This window comes from Scyliorhinus torazame, chromosome 21 (assembly GCF_047496885.1).
Source record: "Scyliorhinus torazame isolate Kashiwa2021f chromosome 21, sScyTor2.1, whole genome shotgun sequence".
NCBI lineage: Eukaryota > Metazoa > Chordata > Chondrichthyes > Carcharhiniformes > Scyliorhinidae > Scyliorhinus > Scyliorhinus torazame.
In genome coordinates this window covers 24602855-24628324 of record NC_092727.1, presented here as the reverse complement: position 1 = coordinate 24628324, position 25470 = coordinate 24602855, and the positions used below count along the sequence as shown (strand labels likewise).

General features: G+C 43.7%; 1 protein-coding gene and 1 long non-coding RNA gene across 15 annotated transcripts in view; one reads left to right on the top strand and one right to left on the bottom strand.

Moving 5' to 3' along the window:
* The window catches only part of LOC140398223 (uncharacterized), a 51924-nt gene extending 41021 nt beyond the window's left edge, over positions 1-10903 (bottom strand). The window contains exons 1-3 of the long non-coding RNA XR_011937439.1: positions 10571-10903; positions 7458-7568; positions 1719-1778 (exon numbers count right to left, since the gene is read on the bottom strand). This is a non-coding gene — a long non-coding RNA (uncharacterized lncRNA). The remainder of the gene's footprint in view (positions 1-1718; positions 1779-7457; positions 7569-10570) is intronic.
* LOC140398222 (neural cell adhesion molecule 1-like) overlaps positions 1-25470 on the top strand; it is a 625403-nt gene that overhangs the window by 370282 nt on the left and 229651 nt on the right. For all 14 annotated transcript variants that reach the window (XM_072486624.1, XM_072486625.1, XM_072486626.1 and 11 more), the window contains 3 exons: positions 11233-11445; positions 12467-12610; positions 23352-23489. In XM_072486624.1, the coding sequence (XP_072342725.1) occupies positions 11233-11445; positions 12467-12610; positions 23352-23489 (495 nt within the window). The remainder of the gene's footprint in view (positions 1-11232; positions 11446-12466; positions 12611-23351; positions 23490-25470) is intronic.

The window sequence follows — 25470 nt, the reverse complement described above, 5'->3', positions numbered from 1 at the left end:
ATCACAGTTACCAAGAACTAGATGCATGCAGATCCATGTGGCAGAAACTTGGATGGCCAAACTTCCTCTTCCTGCAGTGGGTGACAGTGGCAACAGCTGGGACACCAGTCACAAACCTTGGCATGGACTGCCCATCCGGCATAGAACCGCCACATGCAAAATGTGTAGGACTCCTCAGCATCTTTTAAAAAAAAATAAAAAACAGGCACTGCGCAGTCCAATAACTAGGCCAAAGGCTTTGTTCAAAACTAATTGTTGTATCGCATCATGTTGTCACATGACTTGATTCTCAGAAGACTAGGATTGAGAATATTCGCATCTCCAGGATACATATATATAATAATAATCTTTATTAACACCTCAAGTAGGCTTACATTAACATTGCAATGAAGGTACTGTGAAAATCCCCTAGTCGCAATACTACGGCACCTGTTCGGGTGCACTGAGGGAGAATTAAGGGTGTCTAATTCACCTAACAAGCACGTCTTTCGGGACTTGAGGGAGGAAACCGGAGCACCCGGAGGAAACCCACACAGACAGGGGGAGAACGTGCAGACTCCGCACAGACAGTGACCCAAGCCGAAATCGAACCCTACTCTCTGACTCTGTAAAGCAGCAGTGCTAATCACTATAAAGGCAAAAGATAAAATGAGAGAAATTCCACAAGATCATCCACAACATGTTGTCATGGAGATTTCAATGACATTTACAACAACTAAATGACACTGGAGCAAAAAAAGCAAAAGCAGATAAACCACAAATTAGTGATTTAGACTCAGCATAATAATATAAGTAGGGATCAAGATTCTAAAAGCTAGTGAAACAAGGAACAGACACGCAGGCCATCACTAATAGATAATGAAGAATGCAGACATCTCACTATTTGACAAAGTAATAAGCGGACTAAAAGCAGAACCGTCTATTATTCAACCAACAAAGAAACCGTAAATAAAAACAAATTACGGTGGATGCTGGAATCTAAAACAAAAACAGAAAACGCTGGACAATCTCAGTGGGTCTGTGGAGAGAGAACGGAGTTAATGTTTAAACCTTGTTATGTCCTGCACAGACCCTATTAGATCAACTATTTTATTCCCCCCTTGAACAACATTGTAAATGACGTAAAACCCTTATGAGTGCGTTGTGGATGATGACGCAATTCTTGGATTCATGTGATGTTCACAAATATCTTGTGCTTCACTGTTGCGGTATATGCCATTTTGATTCCAGGATTATATTAGAAGTTTATATCACAGTCCAATCCTGTTGTTTTTATGTGGGTCATTTGAAGGACAGATCTTTGTTCATAAATTGCAATCTGTTTAGCCTTTCCAGAATACCATTACCAGGGTCCTATCGGAAAATTGAGGATTTATGCAGGTGCTCGTAATATTATTTTACCTGACTTTCAGTTGAACTGTGCCAAATGTTCAAACCCTCAGTTGATCAGGCCTTCAAAACCGGAGTGAATTAAGTCAGTGGAGAAGACCCAGGCAAGAGCAGACTGTTTTTGGACACCATCCCATTCCTGAGATGATTTACGTTTCACACAGGCAAAAATAGAGACGATGGCGCTTGCTACACATGGCGTTTAACACTTAGTCAGAAAGGGCATGCGACATTCAAGCTCATAAGCTGTTTTGCACATGTGGCAAGAGTCTGCAAGGGAATGCAAAGGGTATTTTTATAGGAATACAAGACCATAGTTCATGACTTACGCATCGTTTGTGCTCCTCAAGGAATAGCCAACATTTACGAGTGAGATTTCTTCTTCAAAACTGATTAATGAGAAACGAAAGGAGACATTAGAATAAAAGCAAAATACTGTGGATGCTGGAAACCAGAAATAAAAACAGAAAATGCAGGAAAAGCTCAGCAGGCCTGGCAGCATCTCTGGAGAGAGAAACAGTTAATATTTTGAATCCAATATGACTTCTTCGGGAAAAAGGAAACATCATCACCTTTTCACCTCTTCTGCCTCCAGCTGTTGGGGTTCAGTTTGCTTTTGTGCTTTTGAATGCTGTACCAGACAAGATCACAAGACAGTGCAGGACTGTGAAGTTTCAAAATGGTCATTTGGGGGCATTGATGCCTCAATATGCATCCTATGTTGAACCAGATGAACTGATTCAGATCTGAAACACAAACTGATGTTTTCTGCTTCGTATTCCTGTGCATGCCCAGAACACATGTCAATTTTACGTCCAGCCTGTGATTTTTCAGGCATTTTAACATTAATTGGGCAGAAAGTCCTGAGCTTGGGGTATTTCGTTTCCAAATATGTCTTCCTAGCATGTGCCATTTTGTTTCATTCTTTTCTGGGGTGTGGGCATTAATGGCTAGGCTAGCATTTATTGCCCATCCCTAACTGCCCTCGAGAAGTTGGTGGTGAGCACCTCTTTGAACAGCTGCATGGTAGACGTTTTAGTTGCTGTGAAATGAAGAGTCTAAAGTTCTTGTTCCTTTTCACCAAACACCATTTATTTCACTTCCACAGCCTCTGCACAAAACTCTTAACACACCACCCGACAGAGACCACCTGAAGCCCCTTTACATATAAGTGTCAATTAATGGATACTTAACATAAATGAGACAACTGATTGCAATGTCTCTGAACCCATTACTTAACAGTCTCCCCTTCCTTGGAGAAAATTTTTTTTTAGGTGAAAACAAAATTTCAAGAAACTCAAAAACACACACATGATGTTCCCCCCCCCCTTTTCTTTTTTTTTGTTTGGACGAGAAAGAAAAAAAAACAGTCACAGAAACAAACGCCCTTCATTAACAATATCCAAAAGTTTCTGTGAACTCGCCCCTCTTTTCGTAAAACAGTCTGACAGTTGATAGCTCCTGTCGACCCATTTAATTTTTGTTATTTCCCCTCTGTCCAACATCTGCTTTAAACTTGCGATGTCTATCCGTAACCTCTTTTCATTGACACTTTTTGTAGAGTGCACATTTTCCCACAGGGATTTATTGTCAATGTGACAGTCAATAGGTATATTACCCAAATTCCCTAATCCCAAAATTTCTGTCACGATTTGATCCAGAATTACTCTCTTTTCTTTACTTTGTACAATCGTTGATTGACTAAATCTGGTTGCTAAATCTACAAAATGCAAAATAAATATATTATTTGCTTTATCCCAGATCTTAAGGTCCATGGCCACAATGTCGTTAAAATCCCTGGCCAAAGGTAGGGTTACTATCGGTCGTGCTGGTGTCCTTCTGTACTTCCTACAAACTTCACAGCGGTCACTAACCTGTTCTATCAGTTTAGTATAGTCGTCATCCCTTACCCCTGCATCCTTTAATACATTTTTCAGCCTCCGAGGAGACGGATGTGCAAATTGCCTATGCAGTTTTAATACCACAAGCTTTTTATCAGCTAAAGTCCCATTTTTAACTGCCATTAACACATCCTTAACCACTCTACTTGAAAAATTATTTGTCAGTAATGGAATACAATAGTGTCCCGACTGTGTAAATTGTAAGTCCACCGTCTTTCCAAAAACTGTTGCCTTATCCTGTTCCATATCCAGTTTCATGTGTGCTTTCTTCATCGATGGTCTGCTCAGAAGCAAAGGTATCTCACTTGATGCAACATTCGTGCTAATGAAATGATTCACTCCGGCAATATTGCAAGGGATCACCACTCTTTTCAGCAACTTCAGAGTATTATCATCCCCAAACCTGAAACTTGTGGAACTTTCAAATTCCTTAACCTTGTTACGATTTTCAGCATTCAAAGAGTCCAGGTAACATTTTAACCAGTCAATTCCACACACAGTAGATGAGCAGCCACTGTCCAATACAGCACAGGTGAAGGATTCTGCAACCAGCACCCTCATTACCGGCGTAAAACTGCTTGTCAATAGGACAATGCCTTCTTTCTGGTCACTATCTTTTTCCTCTTCTGACTCTTCCGTGTCATGTGTCGCTTCAAACACTCTATCATAACGAGTTGGACAGTTGAAAGCATAATGGTATTGAGAGTCACATCGAAAACATCGATTTATCATGCCCCGTGCATTTCTGGGGTTCATCTTCCTATTGTAGGTTCTAACTGGGTTTCTGTCTTCATAATTTCCTTGTCTCGGTCTCTGTCTATAGTCTTGAGCCCTGTTTGTAGCCATACGATTTCACCATCCTGTTACTAGTGTATCTTCCATATTCTGCCTTATTGCAGGCTGAACGTTTTGGGTCATCAGAGCCATCGGAATCGAATGTTTCCCCAGAAACTTTTGTAAAGCTTTTGTTATCTGTTCGAATAAGGTATCCTTATCAGTAAACTGAACTCCTGTCAAAACCAGGAGCCTATCCATGTTGCCCACTCTAGCACAGTCAAGTAATTTAAAGGCCAACACAGACTGTGGAAATTCCAGATTGTGTTTCTGCAGTCTTTTATATAGTCTGCCAAATTCCATTATATAGTCTTCCATGGAGACATCCTCCATTTTCCGGAACTTATCAAAATCCGACCATGCTTCATACGCACTTAACAAGTCATCTTTCTTATAAATCTTATCCATATAATGTAATAAAGTCTCCAGACCTTCTTCTGAGTCTAACTCTTCCAATTCCAGCTCAGAAAGCACTTTGTTTCGGATTTTACTGCCATATGGTAGAGAAAGAGCCAATGCCATACCTTGTTTTCTCTTTCCCAAAGCAGTTACTTTAGTCCACATAACTACTGCACTTCTCCATTGGTCATATGATTCCCTTTCAGAAAATAAGGGAGGATAGTCATATCCAGCCATCTTTATCCTGGGTTCAGCCATGTGTCTTTTTTTTTTCCTTCTCACTCACTCCTTGGTTTGATCAGGAAAAGTTGTATCTTACAAACCTTCACATTTGCACAGCAACCATCCTCTGCTACCATTGTTAGACGTTTTAGTTGCTGCGAAATGAAGAGTCTAAAGTTCTTGTTCCTTTTCACCAAACACCATTTATTTCACTTCCACAGCCTCTGCACAAAACTCTGAACACACCACCTGACAGAGGCCACCTGAAGCCCCTCATATCAGTGTCAATTAATGGATACGTAACATAAATGAGACAACTAATTGCAATGTCTCTTAACCCATTACTTAACACTGCCGTCCATGTGGTGTAGGGAGGGAGTTCCAGGGTTTCAAACCAGCGACAGAGAAGGAACAGTGATATACTTCCAAGTCAGGGTGGGGTGTGGCTTTGAGGGGAACTTGCAGATGCTGGTGTTTCTATGTATCTGCTGCTCTTGTCCAGTTCTAGGTGGTAAAGGTTAAAGGTCATAGGTTTGGGAGGTGCTGTCAAAGAGGCTGTGGGAGTTGCTGCAGTGCATCTTGCATATGGAACAGTGGGACATGCTGCTGCCGCTGTGCCTTGATGGTTGAAGGTGTTTAAGTGTTGGATGGGGTGTGAATTAAGAGGGCTGCTTTGCCCTGGATAGTATAGTGCTGTTTGAGTGCAAACAAGCAAGTGGAGAGTATTCCATCACATTCCACACTTGAGCCTTCTAGATGGTGGACAGGATTGTGGAGCCAGGAGGTGAATTACTCATCTCAGAATTCCCAGCATCTGACCTCTTGTAGCGACCAGAATTTAAATGACTGGTTCAGTTCAGCCTCTGGTCAGTGGTAACCACCAGGATGTTGAAAGATGAGTTAAAATGTCCTTTTTTATGCTTTTTTAATTCCCAGCAAAACAAATTAATTAACAAATAAACTAACAACCAAATTAACAACCCCATATGGGGGCATTGTAACAAAAACGCAAAGCTTCAAAGGAAACACAAATAGTATTCCCAGGGTTAATGATGCACTCTCCCTTTATATATGTGTGACATGTAATTAGATCCACTAATGCCATGCAGATTGGCCAAGTGAGATTTTGCCTTAAGTTTCAGTACAAGATCAATAATAAACTGAGGGATTTTTTAAAAATACATAGTTTAAGATTTGGGGCATAAACATGCTGTGAATTATGATTATTCAACATAAGATGAATTAAATTAGGTACAACATAACTATGGTTTAAAGAGATGACTACTAAATTTCAACTGTAAGCTTGTTTGCGAGTCTGTTAAATGTTCAGATTAATTCAAATGAAAGTGCAGTAATTTTGCACATTAAAAGAAATGTAAATTACGAAAATTGCTCATTCATTTGCAAGTTTTCAGATTGAGTAAGTGTTAGATGGATGTTGATGAAACAAATATAAAATTGGGCATCACGTTCTCCAAATATCCCTCAGTTTACTCAGCCTATACTGTGCAAATTTAAAATTGCTGTATTCACTGCACTTTTCAAACCCTCCGTCATAGAATTGAGGCTTATTTTGAAAATTTAAAAAAACCACATTGCGCTTTGGTCTCCTAGGAAATTCACTGTTTCCAAAATGGTGCCCAGTTTCATGCCTGAAAGGAGCAAGCTAAACAGCGATGCAGAATTAATTTGATTCAAATAAATAATACCGCTGGATCAACCTCAAGGCAGCAAAATGGAGGCCAACTCCAGGAGATTATGTGATGACCAGTCAAACTCTTGCCTCAGACCACACTGGGGAGATGCAGTTCCATCAAAATGACCCATTGCAAGAGTTCTTTTCAGCTGTACCACAGTCGCCATTATTGCCTTGGCCCCGGCAACCTCACAGTTTTGTTCTGTGACCACGTGGGGTCACGACCCACGGTTTGGATTTCCATGCACTGAGACTTTCGACTACAGGGTCACCTATTACATTACTTAATGATCTGTTGAGCTGCTCACAAAAAAATACTTCTCACTGTACGTGACAAGAAACAAATCCAATCCAAGGGTCAGAATAGGCCTCCGAGTCCCTTTAGCCTGTTCCACTATTCAATTTGATCATGCTTGCTCTGTATCCTCCAACTTTGTTCCCTATCCCTCAAACAGAAATTTATCAATCTTGGTCTTAAAAGATTCCGTTGGTCCATGGCCTTTAAGGGAAAATAATTCCAGGTTTCTACTAATCTGTTTCGTTAATATATTATTAAATACTGGGCGTAAAACATTTTATAGTAAGGCAGTTAAAGTATTTCTGGAAACTTGTGAGGTGGGTTTCCCATTTTACACATCACCTCAGTCCCTACCTTTTTTTATTCTGTGTTATAGATTATTTAACTAAAAATAGCAAACTTGAGGAATTCTAAACCAGGCTCCATGTAGTGCTTCAATATCTGTGACTGAAAGAATGGCTTTACAGTAGCTGAACATCACAAATTGCTGTGGGAAATTGGTTAGTAGGGGTAGTTCCACGTTGAACATTTGACAATTCCTGGGGGAGCTTAGGAAATTGCTTTTGCCACGAAAGTTCTGACTTCCAGCTGTACTTCGCCCTTTCACAGCTTTGCTAGAAAATGGACTTTGCTATCGAAAAGAGTGGCCCCCAGCAGGCTGCAATCCCAATTACACTTGGATTGTAGGGGTGGACTCCCTGTGACACGAGTTACTCACCAGTGGTGATCCTGCAGCAAGACACTCAATTTCCGTGGGATCAATAGGTCCTCAAGATCCTATACGCACATCTGTGGCGCTTATCTGCCCCATCAGTCAGAAAAAGGGGAGCTGGAATTGTTCGGGAGAGAAGAAGGATATAGCTGTATAGAATATAAAACTCACAAGTAACAGAAATTCCCAGAAACAATGGGTGTTAGTGCAGTGATAAACAGGAGAATAGGGATGGTGACAGTCAGAGTCACAGGGCAAACAAATAAGCAGAAAGAGTTCGAGAATAAGAATGTAATATGCTCTGATCAGAGTGTAGCTCTTCCAAGGGGTCCTATCAGTATAATGCGTGCTCAGGCGCGCCCCCCCCCCCCCCCCCCCCCCCCAAAGCATGGGCGTATACGTTGGAGCAGTAGCAAATCATTTTGACTCTCAATATGTCCGATCAAGAAAACATGAAGTGCTCCATAAGCAATAACTCTGCCTAACATACCTACAGTGGAGCCCTGAGTGTGCCCAGGCAGCATGCCCACTTCAACAGATCAATGAAGCTTTCAACAACAACTGGAAGATTTTGATGAGAAACAGCCATGCAGTGCAAGTCACCTGTGTGAAAAACTCCCTATTATCCATGAGCAAAGTCGCTCTGAATTTGCTGGACATCATCAAGCAAAGCTGAATTTACATGACGATTATGAAAAAAAAATGATCATTCCTCTACAAGATGGATCCCACTGAATCCCCAAATACGTGCAGCTTGCAGCTCACTCTCTCTATACTGAGTGTCTCACCATGCTTGTGAACCTCACTAGATGTGGTATTAGTTTGTATACCATGAAATGAAATTAAATGAAATGAAAATCGCTTATTGTCTCAAGTAGGCTTCAAATGAAGTTACTGTGTAAAGCCCCTAGTCGCCACATTCCGTCGCCTGTTCGGGGAGGCTGGTACAGGAATTGAACCGTGCTGCTGGCTTGCCTTGGTCTGCTTTAAAAGCCAGCTCTTTAGCCCTGTGCTAACCAGCCCCGATGACCACATGTGCCTTTTTTTTTGTTGTTTACGGTGTACCTTGCAGGTCAAATGTTAATCTACGTATACTGTATTTTGGGTTTTTTTTCTAATATTTCCTGCCCCCTCGCAATCTCTATGAAAATATCCTTAAGCATTGTCCTGAACAGAGGACGAGGTAACAAGGTATCAGTGGCTCTACTTTGTTTTATGATCTATGTTCAGTAAATAGTATAAATCCAACATAACTAACACATCAAGTAAATGACTGGCCTTTGTTGTGACATGATTTGTAACAAATTAAACATCACTCTTGCTTAAATAGGGCTTAGCTCACTGAGATATGCAATCTGCCCAGGGCATTTGCCCATGTGGCTATGCTATGCTCTTTTTGAAACCTCACATGGTTCACAAAATTAAACGGGTGTGTTTTTAAGCATTTTGTACCTAGATCTCCTTGCATGTGAAAACAAGAACCACAGGACATGCAAAACCTGAGGTTGCCATAAAGAATTTGCTGCCATCTAATTAAGAATTTCCTGAAGAAACCTAATGAACCTTCCAACAAAGAAACACAACTTTTTTTGGTAATAATGAAATGCAAGCAGTAAGCTGAGCTTTTCTGTGTGGCTGTTTTTGAATGATCGAGCGTTGTGTTGGGAGTTCTGCTCATGAGCACAATTTTTAGTCTCAAATTACTTCACTGTTTTTCCTGTACATCCTTTTTCATTCATCTGTGCTTCTCAATCAGGACCAATGGCCAAGCTAGCAGATAGGCCTCTCCATAGACTTCCTGGGAGAAAGACTGCACCTGAGCAATTTCCTCCACAGGAAGAAAGCTAAAATTGAAAACTGATTATTTTGGAAATATGGCTCAGTGGTACTTTATCGGGACATTTTCAGAAGGACTTTACTTCTGTGTTTTGTAATCTGCTTATTTATTTCTAATATGCTGAGTTTGCATTCATGTGTCTATCTTGACGTTGGATTCACGGCACTGCAACATGATTTTCTCAGCTTTGATTAATGCGGTCTTTGCTCAGCTTCCATGGTGATTTTTTTCCATTTATTTGTTTTGCCACGGGGAGAGTTCATGCTGGTTTATTATTCTGGCATTGCTTTTCCCAGCAGAATTTTACATTTACATTGCATTTTAATTCATTCCATTTAAAACCGTTTCTGTACGCATCAAAAATATACCTTTTGCACTTTAAAACATGCATGGATGAGATGAGTTGCACCAGGCTCACCATTAAATCCCCGCGATGGCCCGATGCCGGCGTAAAAAGTGACGCGAACCACTCCCAGCATCGGGCCGACCGGAAGTTGCGGAATCCTCCGTACTTCCGGGGGCTAGGCCGAAGGGCCGGCGCGAGTTAGCGCACGCGCAGAACCACCATCGTGGTTCCATGCATGCGCAGATCAGCCGGCGTATTCTAGCTCATGCGCCGCGAGGGGTGTCTTCTCCGCGCCGGCCATGGCGGAGCCTTACAGGGGCCAACGTGGAAGGAAGGGGTCCCCTCCCCCCGGGGCCGGATCCCCCCCCCCTGCTAGGACCACACCAGCCAGCTTACCAGCCAGGTACCGCCGTTTGGGACCATGTCCAATCCACGCCGGCGGGACTGGCCAGAAACCGACGGCCGCTCAGCCCATCGGGGCCCGGAGAATTGCCGGGGGGCTGCTGCCAACGGCCCCCGACCGGCACGGTGGGGTGGGATTCACGCCGCCTCCAAGGATTCTCCAACCCAGTAGGGGGGGGTCAGAGAATCCCGCTGCAGATCTTTGCACTATTGCTATATAACACTCAAAGAAGGAAGCCTAAAATATGGCATTTCTTTTGGCTCTAGTCTCTTGGTGTCCATATAGCTGTAGAATAGTGACAGCAAAAGTGCTTTGCTGAAAATTGATTCCAACAGCTGCGATGTGGCTGCGATTTTATCTCAGATCTATTGTGTACTTATCCATCAAATCTACAATACTTTAGTGCTGTGCAAGTATAGATGTAGCCCATTTTAACAGGAAAGATAACTGCCTGTTTAAATCAGCAGTTTCTGAATGACCCATGCATGAGCATAAAGAGCATTTGTCATTGTAGATTGATAAACCACACATACCTGATTAGGTTCACTGTAATGTTGCATTCCAGGTTCCTCTTAGCATTCAAAGTTGTTTTCAGTGAATCTCTCAAAATATTTAGAGTTGAGAAACAACTATTTAGGTTGTTCAGTGTTCCAAGTTGTAATGTCACACCTTCACTAAGGTAGTCATTTGTATTTTCAACAGTAACAAAATATAAGATCTGGTAATATCAACAAATAAAGGTTTAGTGTCTTTTTATGGCATTTTTCTACCCACCATTTTCATGATTTGACAACTGCTTTACAATAGTGGATAGAGGAAAATTATGCAAAGGCGTTGAACGCGTCTTCTGATGTGATGAATAAAAGTTCCATCTGCATTCTTTAGTTTGAACAATTTCAGAGGCAAATTATTAACCTGCTGTTCTGTAGAAGTATTTCATTATTGCAACAGAGATACTGTGGTTAGCTCCCAGATGGAACCAGATCACTTATTATTTCTAATCTGTTTCACCTCTGTCTGATTAATAATTATTTTTTAAGAAATACTTTGATCATGCTGCCAGATCAATTATTGGCCAGAAAAATAAACTAGAGTTTGACGATAACATAACATTTCAAGAGTCTTACTTTTAAAACAACCAAGTGCCCATATACTGATAAATAGTGTGCCTCATTAACTGTTCTTTTTATTTCAGTGACTGGAGATGTTAGCACCATTTCCTGGTATTTGCCTAATGGTGAAAAAATCGATCCGAATCAACAACGTATTGCTGTTGCGACAGTAAATGAAATGTCTTCTAGCCTGACCCTCTACAGTGCCAACATCGATGATGCTGGCATTTACAAATGTGTGGCAACATCAAAGGATGGGAATGATTCCGAGGCTACCGTTAACGTTAAAATCTACCGTAAGATGTTCAGCAATTATTCCTATATTTATTTTGGATGGGACTGCATTTTTAAACCATCTAACCTTTATAGTAGCCCAGTAGTGAGACCCCGATCTCCTTCCTCACTCTCCTAAGGCAACCTCAAGGGTCCCAATCCAATTAACCTGGATGTTATTGTGGCAAAACGTGGGTCTCTTACCTGATGCTGCCTCCTCTCATAGCACCATCACTATTATGATAAGACCCAAGGCCCGATATCCAAGGCTTCACGATCCTTATCATTTGTGCGTGGGGAATAACGCTGTTGAGATATGCGCTCCAGAATTTATACTCCATTGACAGCAACACTTCACCAAAGATAAGTTACTGGTGGCTTTGTTAATCCAGAAGTAACTGTTATGAAGTTCTTGTTAAAGAACAATTCAAACGGAGGGCAATTTGAAGGCACCCATAAGAATGTCTGTATACACTCTTTGGAAATAGTTTTTTGTACATTTCAACTTGCATGGTCGGCATGATGGCACAGTGGTTTAGCACTGCTGCCTGACAGAGCCAGGGACCTGGGTTAAATTCCGGGTGACTTTGTGGAGTTTGCACGTCTGCCTGGATTTCCTCCGGGTGCTCCGGTTTCCTCCCACAGTCCCAAGATGTGCAGGTTGAATGGATTGGCCATGCTAAATTTCTCCTTAGTGTCCAAAGATGTGTAAGTTAGGTGTGGTTATGGGGAAAGGGCAGGGGGCCTAGGTAGGGTGCTCTTTCAGAGTGTCAGTGCAGACTTGATGGGCCAAATGGCCTCCACCTATGGACAACACAATGCTGCCACCCTGATCTGCACTGTCTTTATTTTTCTTCAACCTAATCAAGCTTGGCGTTTTTAAAAAAAATTCTCAAATAGTGACCTTCACTATATTTAGATTTTGAAATTCAAGGAACAAATCGAACTTGAGTAAAAAGGAACTAGGTCCAGGTGGAAGAATAAATGCACAAGAACAATGTAAACTTACTTGTTGCGTTGCACCTTTCTCTTTATTTTCAACAGAAAAATTGGAATTCAGGAATGCCCCTTCACCACAAGAGTTCAGAGTGGGTGATGATGCCGTTGTCATTTGTGATTCTGTGAGTTCACCTCCACCTACCATCACATGGAAGCACAGAGGTCGAGATGTTATGCTGAAGAAAGACGGTGAGTGAAAAATGATCAACAATCACGATTTTGCAAACTGCAAAGATGGTTAGATAATACTTTTGCAGTTGCATGACCGATTAGTTACTATCTTTTAGAAATCTGTCTGGTGTTCTCAAATACCTGGGATGGAATTCTACGGCCATTCACACCAGTGGGATTCCCTGGTCCTGCAGGCAGCGTACCCCTTCCCGCGGGTTTCCTGGCAGTGTGGGGTGGCTTCAATGGGAATTCCCATTGATAGTGGCAGGAATTGAGAATTCCGTTGCCAGCAAACAACATGCCGCTGAGCAACATGAAGCTGGGAAGCCGGAGAATCAAGCTGCTGTACTTAAGGTTGCAGTATTCCATTAGTTTTTTTTATCCCGCTTCTTGGACTGGGTTTGTTACTAATGAGAGTTGTCTCTCATTAAAAAGAACATCGACTAACCAGTGAATAATACCCCTCTGCTTTCTACATGCTCCACACATATTAGAAATTAATAGGCTCTGATTGGGCCATTGTATTAAAATGTCATTGTAAATTACCAGCGCACACATTTGGATTTTGAATTAGTATAGGGGTCTGGAAGAGAAACTGGTGTCAGGAGTTGAATGGGTGCTGGCTTAATGCACAAGGAGAAATGTTCCAGAGGCAGCTAAATGGACAAAACACCAGGGATATGTAGGAATGAGCATGACTGCTCTTTTAAAGAGCCAGCAGAGGCAGGATGGGGCACATAGACTCATTCTGTACAGTAAGTCTCAATAATTCTACATGCCAAAGGTTACATAGACAGAGCCAAATTTAAACAAGGCATGTCATGGTCATAAACAGAGGACCGGGTGGAAAGGCTGTGAAGAATAGGATAAGTATGGTTCTTGTCAGCACCACTTCAGTGGTGTCAAAAAGTGGGCCATCTCTCTGTGTGGCAAACTATACTGTGGGAAATGTGGGATCTATCCAATTTCAATTAAGAAGGAATTCTATACGTGTAACTTGGTCTGGAATGTTTAATGTGGAAGTTGTGACAGCTGTGACCATTCAGAGTTCAGTTCGAAGCTTAAGGGCCGGTAGCCAAAGAGAGTTGGGGAGTGTTGTGTATCAATGACAAATTAATTGCCCCTGTTAACTATAGTGTTAAATAGATATGATTCATTTATGAGTCATGCAAGGTAAGCACACACAGAAACTGGAACTCAAAGCTAATTAAATCAAATTTTGCTTTGCGAATTTAGTTCCTGCTTGAAATTGTTTACATCTGTGGATTACTTTTTTTTCTTTGGCCTTTCACTGCAGGAAACAATCTAAAGGGGGGTTAGTTTTGATTGTTGTGGAACATTAAATTGTCTAAATCTTTCTTTATGTCAGCCTGGGATAACAAAGCAAACACAGGCACCAGACTGTGTCTCATGTTCTCTACTTTTCCTATTGTCATGCGTCGCCTTGTGAGTTAGGACCTCTGTGAAGCTTAATGTTGGTTTCTTTTCATCAAATGTTTCATCGTGGACTTGTACTTAGTAGTCACTCAGCAGATTTTATTGGTTTTTGAACATTGTCATGCCGGTTTGCAGGAATCAGCTAAGCAATAAGAAAAGGAAATTGAATCTACTGTTAATCCAAGAGGCACAGAATCCCAGCACCTGGGCCAGCCTGCCTGCCTGCTGAAGTGAAGGCAGTGTTGCAGAAGATGGCCTGGTGACCTACTCCCATAGCGACAACTCCATAATGTTGGCTTTGCAGCTAGCCTGCAAAGATCCACAGACAGGCTAGAAGTTGCCAGCTGATGGGCCACTCTCACTGTCTCCGTGTTAGCTGCAGGATCCCTCGCAGCAGATGGTGCGACTCTGCATCTCCTTATTTGCTGACCCAAATCCTGTCAAGGCAGCTCCCCAAGGTGGCAGCCAAATTGGCTGGGATTGACTGGCTCGCGAATGACCCTGGCATTCATTATACGCGCAATAACATTGAAGGAATAACACATTGCAATTGGGCTGTTTTGAAGCAGCATTCAGCAGATGGTCAGCCAAACCTTCCAATATTGGCATTGTAAGAATTGTCATCACGCACGCGTGGAGCTTAGCATCTCCCAATCCTCTGTGAAAGTGGGTACGTGGAGCTCGGGCTAGATATGTCGATGTCAAGGTGCAATAGGTCAGCATGAAACACCTGCTGACATCATTCCTTGATCCCTTTTCTTTTAAAAAGATCACAAAGAGAGATTCCGTTAATGGCATTAATGCTCTTGGGGGTGGGGGGGAGGCATTATAGCCTATTATACAGATAGGTCAACAACTAATAATGGTGAGATGCCTGCGATAAATGGGCATGAAAGAATTTCAGGCAATTGGGTGTAGGCTCAAATGGAATCTCTTGTTTAATTAAGTATGATAATGAAACTGCACCTGTTTCTGGTCAGCGCTCAATCTTATGAACCCAAATGTATACAGACCCAGTCTGTCCAAAGCATAGTCTCAAATTTGTTTGTGGGTAGAGCAAGTGTGCTGTCGGACAATGAGTAAAAAGCATTGACTAAAAGGCCCAAACTGTAACACAAATGGTTGATTATAGAAAGCATCTTTGATGTTAGCAGGAGGTACAGCTGCAGTCCTGATATTGCTCAACCGTCTACCTTTACACAAAACCTTGACAACTGAACCTTCTGGTGATTTCCCCACAGAGCACTCCTTTCTCGGTCATTCAGACTGTCTGGGCTGCAACCCTGGTGGTGTTGCAGAGAGGCAATACGATGCACAAAATCTGTTGCATGTATTATATAGCAGTGAAAAAAGAAAGATCTTTGGATTGTTGCAAAGAAATTGGCTTCAAACAATTGGATTGATCGGATTAGCCCTAGAACATGACAGTGTAGGTTCAGGTGGGATGAGTATAACTGAAGCCCAATAAGGAAGGATTCACTCCTGTTCCCATTTTTCTGGATGTAATTCTGCTAGTACAATATTATCATTACAAAATCATGCTTTCGACTCTGCATTTAACAGTTAAATAACATAGTAACAGATGCATCTGCTCAATCATATCACAGTTCCTCCTCAAGATCCATCTGGACACATTTCAGCACAAATTTAATGTGTGTGGTCACCAGGAAATAGATTTCTGTCACTGGGACTGATTGATTTTGATATTTTTACACAGGGTCAGGGATCGTTTTATAAAAAATATTTTTATTCAGAGAAAGTTTTCCAACCAAATTACATTACAATTATAAATCTAGATTCAACAATACCCTCCCACCCCACAAAGAGAAAAATAAAGAAACAACCATGACGAGACCCAAAACAAACCCCAAAGTCTCCCCCCCCAACATCTGACAGTGACCAGTCCCCTGATGTAGGAAATGAATGGCTGCCACCTCGAATAGAACCTTCTGCCGAACCCCTCGTGATATTCTTGACCTTTTCTAAGTTTAAAAGCTTCATAAGGTCATTTAACCGCTTTTCTTTTAGTCACTCATGGGATGTGGGTATCGCTGGCTGGGCCAGCATGTATTGCCCACCCCTGAGGGCATGTAAGAGTCAACTACATTGCTGTGGATCTGGAGTCACGTATAGATCAGACCAGGTAAGGACGCCAGGTTTCCTTCCATTAAGGACATTAGTGGACCAGATGGGTTTTTACGACAGTCGGCAATGGATTCATGGACATCATTAGATTTTTAATTCCAGATTTTTTATTGAATTCAAATTTTACCATCTGCCATGGTAGGATTTGAACCCTGCTCCCCAGATCTCAGAATTACTAGTCCAGCGACAGTACCACTACTCCACTGCCTCCCCTGGGTGGGACTGGAGTCCTCACACAAACAAAACTTGCCTATGGGCTATCAGCGAGGCAAATGCCAGGGCATCCAGTTTCTCGCTGTCTGCAGCTCCAGCAAGTCCAAGACTCTACTGATAGCCACCAAAGGACAAGGCTCCAACTCCATCCCAGGAATTCCTGACATAGTGCTGAAGAAGGAGACCCAAAAGCTCACAAGTTAGGGCAAAACCAGATCATGTGCGTGTGATTCGCCGGTCCCCGCGAACAACCCTCACATCTATCCTCTACCTTTAGAAAAAATACACTCATCGGTGCCCTGATCAGATGTGCCCTATGCACCACCTTGAACTGAAACAAGCTGAGCCTTGCACATGATGAGGTGGAGTTGACTATTTGTAGAGCTTCACTCCACAACACCACCCCCCCCTCCTCAAAAGTCTGACCCAGCTCTCTTTCCCACTTGCCTTTGACCTCATCCAATGAGCTTGCTCCAACAACACCAGCGGACAGTAGATGTCTGATATCTTCCCTTCCCCAGCTCAACCGTCAAAAGACCCCTATCCATCAACGAGGGTGAGGGTGCCAAGGGGAAGGAAGGAATCTCCTTGCACAAAAAGGTATGCACCTGGTAACACCTTAACAGATTTGTTCTTGGAACCTTGAACTTACCCAACCACACATCAAAACCAGCAAACCTCCCTTCTATACACATGCCCCCAGACCGCTCCAAACCCTCCTCTTCCCCCACCCCCAAAAAAGCCCAAAACAACAAATCCAAAGCTTTCGGACCAAAACGCGGTTACCACAAAACGGGGCTAACAGGTGACATGGCACCCAGCTTGAAATGCTACATAAGCTCTCACCATATTCCCAGAGTGCCCACAACCACTGGATTTGAAGTCCAAATATTTGAGTCATTAAACATCTCTGGCATCAATGGCTCCAGCTGACCTATAGATTTCTTATAAAATTTGATCGGGAATCCATCCGGGCCTGACACCTTACCCGCCTGCATCAGGCCCATGCATTTCATGACCTCCTTTAGTGTCAGCGGGGACTCCAATTCCTCCCTTCTCTCTCGTTCTATCACTGAGATAGACAAACAATCCACAAACTCTGACGAAGACAACCCATTCTTAGGGGGCTTCGACTTATAAAGCCAACGATAGAAAGCCTCGAAACCTCATTGACCTCACCTGGATCAGAGACCAACCTGCCACTCTGTCCTTTACCTGCACTATTTCCCGAGAGGCTGCCTGCCTCCTCAGCTGGTGCACTAACAGGCGACTTGCCTTCTCCCCATGTTCAGAGAAAGCCCCACTTGAGCGACATACCTGGCGCACATTATAACTGCAGTTTCTTTCTGCTTGCCAACAACTCGGGCATCGGGCAAATGAGTATTGATGATCCACCTCTGCCAACCTCTGCCTCTCCACCTTTTAACTCTTCTCTTTATGTGCCCTATAAGAGATTATCTCCTCACTAATGGCCGCCTTCGAAGTCTCCCACATCATGGAAGGCGGAATTTCCTCAAATCAGTGTACTCCCTGATGGCGGAGGAAACCCCCTCACAGAATTCCTTATCCGGCAACAACGTTGTTTCCAACCTCCGGGGTGCGCTGAGCTGGACCCGCCTCACCACCAAATCCACAAAATGCGGAACGTGATCCAAAATCACTGTTGCCGAATATTCCGCCCCCACCACCGCCGATGGCAGAGAGCTGCCCATCACAAAGAAGTCGATCCAAGAGTAAACATGATGTACCTGAGAGAAAAAAGAAAAATCCTTCTCACTTGGATGTAAAAAATCTACACGGATCTGCCCAGCTCCCCCTGCCCTGCCACACCCCATCTGCTCCATAAAGGCCAAAAGTGCATTTGCCACCCTAGAAGGACTCAAAAGACTTCGGCCTCGAAAATACGCATATCATTTGAAGAAGAAATAAGCACAGTTTGATATTAGTTCTGGGTCTTTGGTTCTGCAAACAGCTTCACAAACAATCAAGCATTGCTTGATTTCAGATGCCAGATTATGACACTGATTTTACGCTAGCTCTGACATTTTGAAGTTCACGCTTCAGCGATACCCTCCCCTTGCAAGGCTGTTGTGTTCAGCAGCAGGAAAGATACACTTTCAGCACTATTATAGAGCATAATCAACTACTTACAGGTTTGCTGCCAATTGATTTCTACTGGCTTTTGCTGTGATTATAGAGGTTTGCTGGCTTTCGGAGTTGTTTGAAGTTTGAGCTGAAGGGCCCTTGTCCTGACATCAAGATCTTGCACAGACCACTTGCTCGCAGACATAGGTGCAATTGGTCACATTCTCCGTGGTGCAGAGCATGGCAGAGAATGAACAAAGGTGGCACAGAGCAGGGCAGGTTAGAAGAGGGGAGAGGAGAGGGTGGGAGAGAGGGGCTCTCAGCAATAGTCTTTTGCTGTGATTTTGCACTCGTGTTCACTGCGATTGCAAACTGTGACATAGGCACAAAATATTGCGAGGCTCAGAACACTAGAATCTCACTGACGAGATCTAATTTTCCAATTCACCCCAATGCCTGCTCCCTGAGCCATCCCCGCTGGCGATGTAACAATTTTCCCGTCCAGGAAGGTCCAGAACCTCTCTTCCAAACATTTAAATCTAATTAGCGGGCTGCCCCAGCATATCAACACCCCGCCCCCCAATTGGAATTCTCGCCTCAAGTTTACATTTAGAAAAGTGAATCAGGCAACAGGAACTTGCCAGGGGGCACAAAGTTAAGCATAGCTCCTTGGGGGAGGAAGGATATGCCCGGGCAGTACCCTGGCAATGCCTGAGGGGGCAGTGCCAGGGTATCAGGAACAGTGCCGGGGGAGAATGCTCCTCTGGGGAGGTCCATTGGAGAGAGAGGGGGAGGTGGGAGGAGGTTTCCCTTATTGGTTGAGGGTGGGTTCCTCTTGCGCATATGGGGGGAGGAGGAACCTCCGTGCATATGTGGGGGTGGTTCCTGCGTTTTCTATTAGAGATAAAAGTGACACCCCGATCTCGGGATTCCCAGCTACCGGCCTTTTCCTGGCCCCAACATGTCTGCAGATTTTCTTTGCACCAGGATGCTGGATTATGTGACGAGGAAAGCCAGATGTGCCGCCTGCGAGCTGCGTGCCAGTTTTCTCATCTCCCTCTGCAGAAAAAGGGAAAATTCTGCCCATTATATCCACCCGATGTGTACAGGGAGCAAATCTCCAATCGGTCATGATACCACCTTTGGCCAAAGCCCTCAGCACTTCCTAGTGCCGAATCCCTCTATACCCATCCTATCCCTGTATTTGTCGAGATGCCTTTTGAACGGCGTTAATGTATCTGCTTCCACAACCTCCCCTGGCAAAGCGTTCCAGGCACTCACCACCTTCTGTGTAAAAAACCTGCCCCGCACATCTCCTCTAAACCTATGCCCCCTGGTGACTGACCCCTCCACCCTGGGAAAGAGTGCCTGACCATCCACTCTATCCATGCCCCTCATAATCTTGTAGATCTCTATCAGGTCACCCCTCAACCTCCGTCGTTCTAAGGAAAACAGTCCGAGCCTCTCCGCAAAGCTGGCACCCTCCAGGCCAGGCACTACATTAAACGCTGAGGCATGAATAGAAACAACTTGCTAATAGAAAACTATGTCAAAACAGCAGTATGATAATTTAAAAAAATAATTAATAAATAAAGATGACCATTGAGTGTGTATGTCTCGCTCAGTCCCAAGATCAGAGTGCTCACTCAGTCACGCTCAACCATTTTAGGAGTGCATGCTAGTGTGTGGAGGTGAGGATAAATGAGATTCCTGAGCCTGGGAGTGACCCAGACTTGGGCACACACTTCCCCCACTCTCCTGCACATCCACATGCTCTCCCCTCCCTCTCTTTCACGCTCTGTCTCTCTCTCGCATGCACACACTCTTGGAATAGGCATATAAGGTATAAAAGTGTGAAAGCACAAAAATATCCACAAAAAGCAGAGCAAATGCAACCCTGCCAGTCGTCACCCCATCTGTCTAGTCTTGGTAATTAGCAGACATTATCTAGCAGTAGTTAGTCAGCAATAACCTGCTCGCTGACGTCCAGTTTGGGTTGTGCCAGCACCAATTAGCTCCTGACCTCATTCGAGCCTTAGTCCAAACTTGGACATAAGAGCTAAGGTGAGACTGATTGCCCTTGATATCAAGGCTGATTTTGATTGAGTATGGCATCAAGAAGCCCATGCAAAACTGAGGGCAATGGAAATCAGGGGGGAAATCTCTCCACTTATTGGAGTCAGACCTAGTACAAGGAAGATAGTTGTGATTATTGGAGATCAATCGTCTAAGGCCCAGAACTTCACTTCAGGAGGCCCAGAGCACAGTGTCTGAGGCTGAACCATCTTCAGCTGCCTCATCAATGACCTTCCCTCCATCATCAGGTCAGAAGTAGAGATGTTCACGCAATGTTCAATACTATTTGCGGCGACTCAGATATTTAAGCAGTCCATATCCTTCTGCAGCAAGACCTGAACAATATCCAGTCATATAAATATTGTGGCTACAAAACAGGTCAGAGGCTGGGAAGTTTGCTCAGCTCCCAATTCCTCAAAGTCTGTCCACCATCTACAAGGCATATGTCAGGAGTGCGATGGAATACTCTCCACTTGCATGGATGAATGTAGCCCCAACAACACACAAGAAGCTCAACACCATCCAGAGCAAAGCGGCCTGCTAGATTGACGGCCCATCCACCACATTAAAAGTTCACTCCCTCTGCCACAGTGGCAGCAGTTTGCACCATCTACAAGATGCACTTCAACTCACCATGGCTCTTTCGATAACACCTTCCAAACCTGCAACCTCTACCTCCCAGAAGGAAATTGACAGCAGATTCTTGGGAATACCTCCAAAGCACAGCCCATCCTGACTTGGAACTATATCCGCAGTTCCTTCACTGACACTGGGTCAAAATACTGGAACTCCCTTTCCAACATTGCTTCTTGGTGATAATGTTGTACCTTCTAAGCCACAGTGCATATCTAACCTGTATACTATGGACAAATGATCACAAGTTGCTCAGTACAATAATAATTTATTTCACACACACAAAGTTAATGTTAATCAATCACACACACTTGCAAGTTGAACTCTCTAAGCTAATACACCAGGAAGACCTTACTAACAGGCGACTGGCAAGTACAGAGCAGATATGGCCTTAACTGGCATCCTGTTGTCTGGTAATGCTGATGTCTGTTGCTGGTCGTCTGTGCCTTCGGCTCTGGTCCCTCTGTGGAGGGTCCTCTGCTTGGCTGGTGAAGCGGTCACCGTTGTTGTCGTCAGTCGAATGCTACAGTCGAGAGAGCGAGTGGTGGGCTGCACAGAACTTTTTATCCCTTGGAAATTTTGCACGCTTTTGGGCGGTCCCAGGTGAACGTCCAGTTGATCAATCAGGGCTTGATCACCCTGATCGATCCCAACCAATTGAGGGTGGCAACCTTAATGGCTGAGTGGGTCCCGGTCAGCCATGGCTGTTCGTGTCCGAGGCACATGGGCCTTCCCAAATAAGGAAAACAGACGCCACCAAATCTGCCACTTATTGTTAGTTTCACCCTGGAGCCCATCGTCCTGGGATGGCCTTTTAACGGCCTTTTCCTGTGTCAGTTTCTGCAGAAGTCACAGCTGCAGCCTTTGTATATTTGCAAGCTGCAGCCTGTCTGTGTTCTGGCTTTGATCAAATTTCTCATCGACCATTGCGGGTGGCCATTTTAGAAGGCCACAGTACCTATACTACATGGCTGCAGCAATTTACAAAGGTGATTCACTACCATCTGTTTAAGGGCAATTGGGATAGGCAATATATGCTGGCCTTGCCAATGACGTCCACATCCCTAAAGAATAAATGTAAAAATAGTGCATCATGGCCTTCGTGCCTGTTTTCAGGTCGCATCATATTTTTTGGCCTGGGAGTCCAAATATCAAAGTGAAAATGTGCTATTATTTCTTTTGAAATCCTCTTTGTTAATTAAGTTAAGTCAGTTGCACACTTTTGTACAGGTTTTAACAAAAAGAACTGGTATTTGCGTGGGATCATTTCATAGAGAAAATTACTTAACGTGCTTTATTGCAGGTTTAGAAAAGCATTTATTGAACTTGTAGCTGAAGTGAATTCTGTTATTCATTCTCAAACTTGAAAAGTGACAAAGGGTTTCGGTAAATAGAAACTAAAATTCAGCACAATGTGGAACACACATTTATCATGTGATGCAGAACAATAATAGGTTTGGGACAAAGCATACAGCTGTCAAAAATGTATGAATATAAGTGATTGGGACTTTGTTGTGAAGTAGCAATGTGAATGCAAAGGAGACAAAATGCTTACTGAGTTAAGACTGAGGCAGGTTAATTTAAAGACAAAATTGTATGAGTTATCAAGCAGTAAACGGTATTGCTTTCTAGGGTAGAAGAGATGAATCTTCATTGCTTGAATGCTCTCTATGTAGACTTTGTATCAATAATTTTTACCTGTGATTTTCTTGAGAATCTCCCATGAAGAGACATTGAGAATGACATTTTCTCCCGTCATAATTGCAGAAAAAAAAAAAAGGTCACTGAGTACAAGACAGGATTTCCTGTTAATTTTTTTACCATGGCTGTTGGCACGAGCACCACCAACCAAACAACCTTCATCCTTTGGGTTATCGAATTAAAAACCATTGGTATAGGAACTCTGTTCCATCTGTCATCCAGGATTCTGGACACTTGATGGCAATTCTTGGCAATATGCAAATAAATGGCCTGTATTTTAATGGGAAATCCATATATCACAGCCAAATCTATGAACAAGAAAGAGTAACAGCAGCATAGATAAATCATTCAACATTCTGCTGCAGAAATTCCTAAATTTAAACTAAGTGGACAACAATAGGCAATAGATTACCTGAGATGATTTAACCTTTAAGGACAAGGACTGATGTCTCTTTTTGTTTTGTTTCAGTTCGTTTCACGATGTTGCCCAACAATTACTTGCAAATTCGCAACATTAGGAAGACAGATGAAGGTACTTACAGGTGCGAAGGAAGAATCGCTGCTCGTGGTGAAATCAAATTCAAGGATATAAAAGTCCTTGTTAATGGTAAGTTGTTTAATGATTCAGTGTGTTCATTTATTTATTTATTTTTAAAAAATATATTTTATTCAAAATTTTTGGCCAACCATAACAGTACATTGTGTATCTTTCACACAGTAATATAACAATATAAATAACAATGGCCAGTTTTTTAAACAAGAAATGAATAATATATAAACAACATCAAAATTTAAAAAATAACTAAATGGCAACTGCCTTGTCCCAAATAAATACCCTCCAAAAAATACAATTCAGCCGTCCAGTATACAATTACCTATAACAACAACCTATACATATTATACTTATACACTAACATCCCTGAGAGTCCTTCTAGTTCCTCCCCCCCCCCCCCCCCCCCCCCCTTGGGTTGCTGCTGCTGTCTTCTTCTTTTCCATTCCCTCTATCTTTCTGTGAGGTATTCGCCGAACGGTTGCCACCGCCTGGTGAACCCTTGAGCCGATCCCCTTAGGACGAACTTAATCCGTTCCAGCTTTATAAACCCTGCCATGTCATTTATCCAGGTCTCCACACCCGGGGGCTTGGCTTCCTTCCACATCAACAGTATCCTGCGCCGGGCTACTAGGGACGCAAAGGCCAAAACATCAGCCTCTTTCGCCTCCTGCACTCCCGGCTCTTCTGCAACCCCGAATATAGCCAACCCCCAGCTTGGTTCGACCTGGACCCCCACCACCTTCGAAAGCACCTTTGTCACCCCCACCCAAAACCCCTGTAGTGCCGGACATGACCAGAACATGTGGGTGTGATTCGCTGGGCTTCTCGAGCATCTCGCACACCTATCCTCTACTCCAACAAAAAACTTACTGAGCCGTGCTCCAGTCATATGCGCCCTGTGTAACACCTTAAATTGTATCAGGCTTAGCCTGGCACACGAGGACGATGAGTTTACCCTACTTAGGGCATCAGCCCACAGCCCCTCCTCAATCTCCTCCCCCAGCTCCTCTTCCCATTTCTCTTTCAGCTCATCTACCATAATCTCCCCCTCGTCCCTCATTTCCCTATATATGTCTGATACCTTACCGTCCCCCACCCATGTCTTTGAGATCACTCTGTCCTGCACCTCCTGCGTCGGGAGCTGCGGGAATTCCCTCACCTGTTGCCTCGCAAAAGCCCTCAGTTGCATATACCGGAATGCATTCCCCTGGGGCAACCCATATTTTTCGGTCAGCGCTCCCAGACTTGCAAACGTCCCATCTACAAACAGATCTCTCAATTGTGTTACTCCTGCTCTTTGCCATGTTCCAAATCCCCCATCCATTCTCCCCGGAGCAAACCTATGGTTATTTCTTATCGGGGACCACACCGAGGCTCCCGTCTTTCCCCTATGCCGTCTCCACTGCCCCCAAATTTTCAGAGTAGCCACCACCACCGGGCTTGTGGTGTATTTCTTCGGTGAGAACGGCAACGGCGCCGTCACCATAGCTTGTAGGCTAGTCCCCCTGCAGGACGCCCTCTCCAATCTCTTCCACGCCGCTCCCTCCTCTTCTCCCATCCACTTACATACCATTGAGATATTGGCGGCCCAGTAGTACTCACTTAGGCTCGGTAGTGCCAGCCCCCCCCTATCCCTACTACGCTGCAAAAATCCCTTCCTCACTCTCGGGGTCTTCCCGGCCCACACAAAACTCATGATACTCTTCTCAATCCTTTTGAAAAAAGCCTTCGTGATCACCACCGGGAGGCACTGAAACACAAAGAGGAATCTCGGGAGGACCACCATTTTAACCGCCTGCACCCTCCCTGCCAGTGACAGGGATACCATGTCCCATCTCTTGAAGTCCTCCTCCATCTGTTCCACCAAGCGCGTTAAATTTAACCTATGCAATGTACCCCAATTCTTGGCTATCTGGACCCCCAAGTAGCGAAAGTCCCTTGTTACCTTCCTCAGCGGTAAGTCCTCTATTTCTCTGCTCTGCTCCCCTGGATGCACCACAAACAACTCACTTTTCCCCATGTTCAGTTTATATCC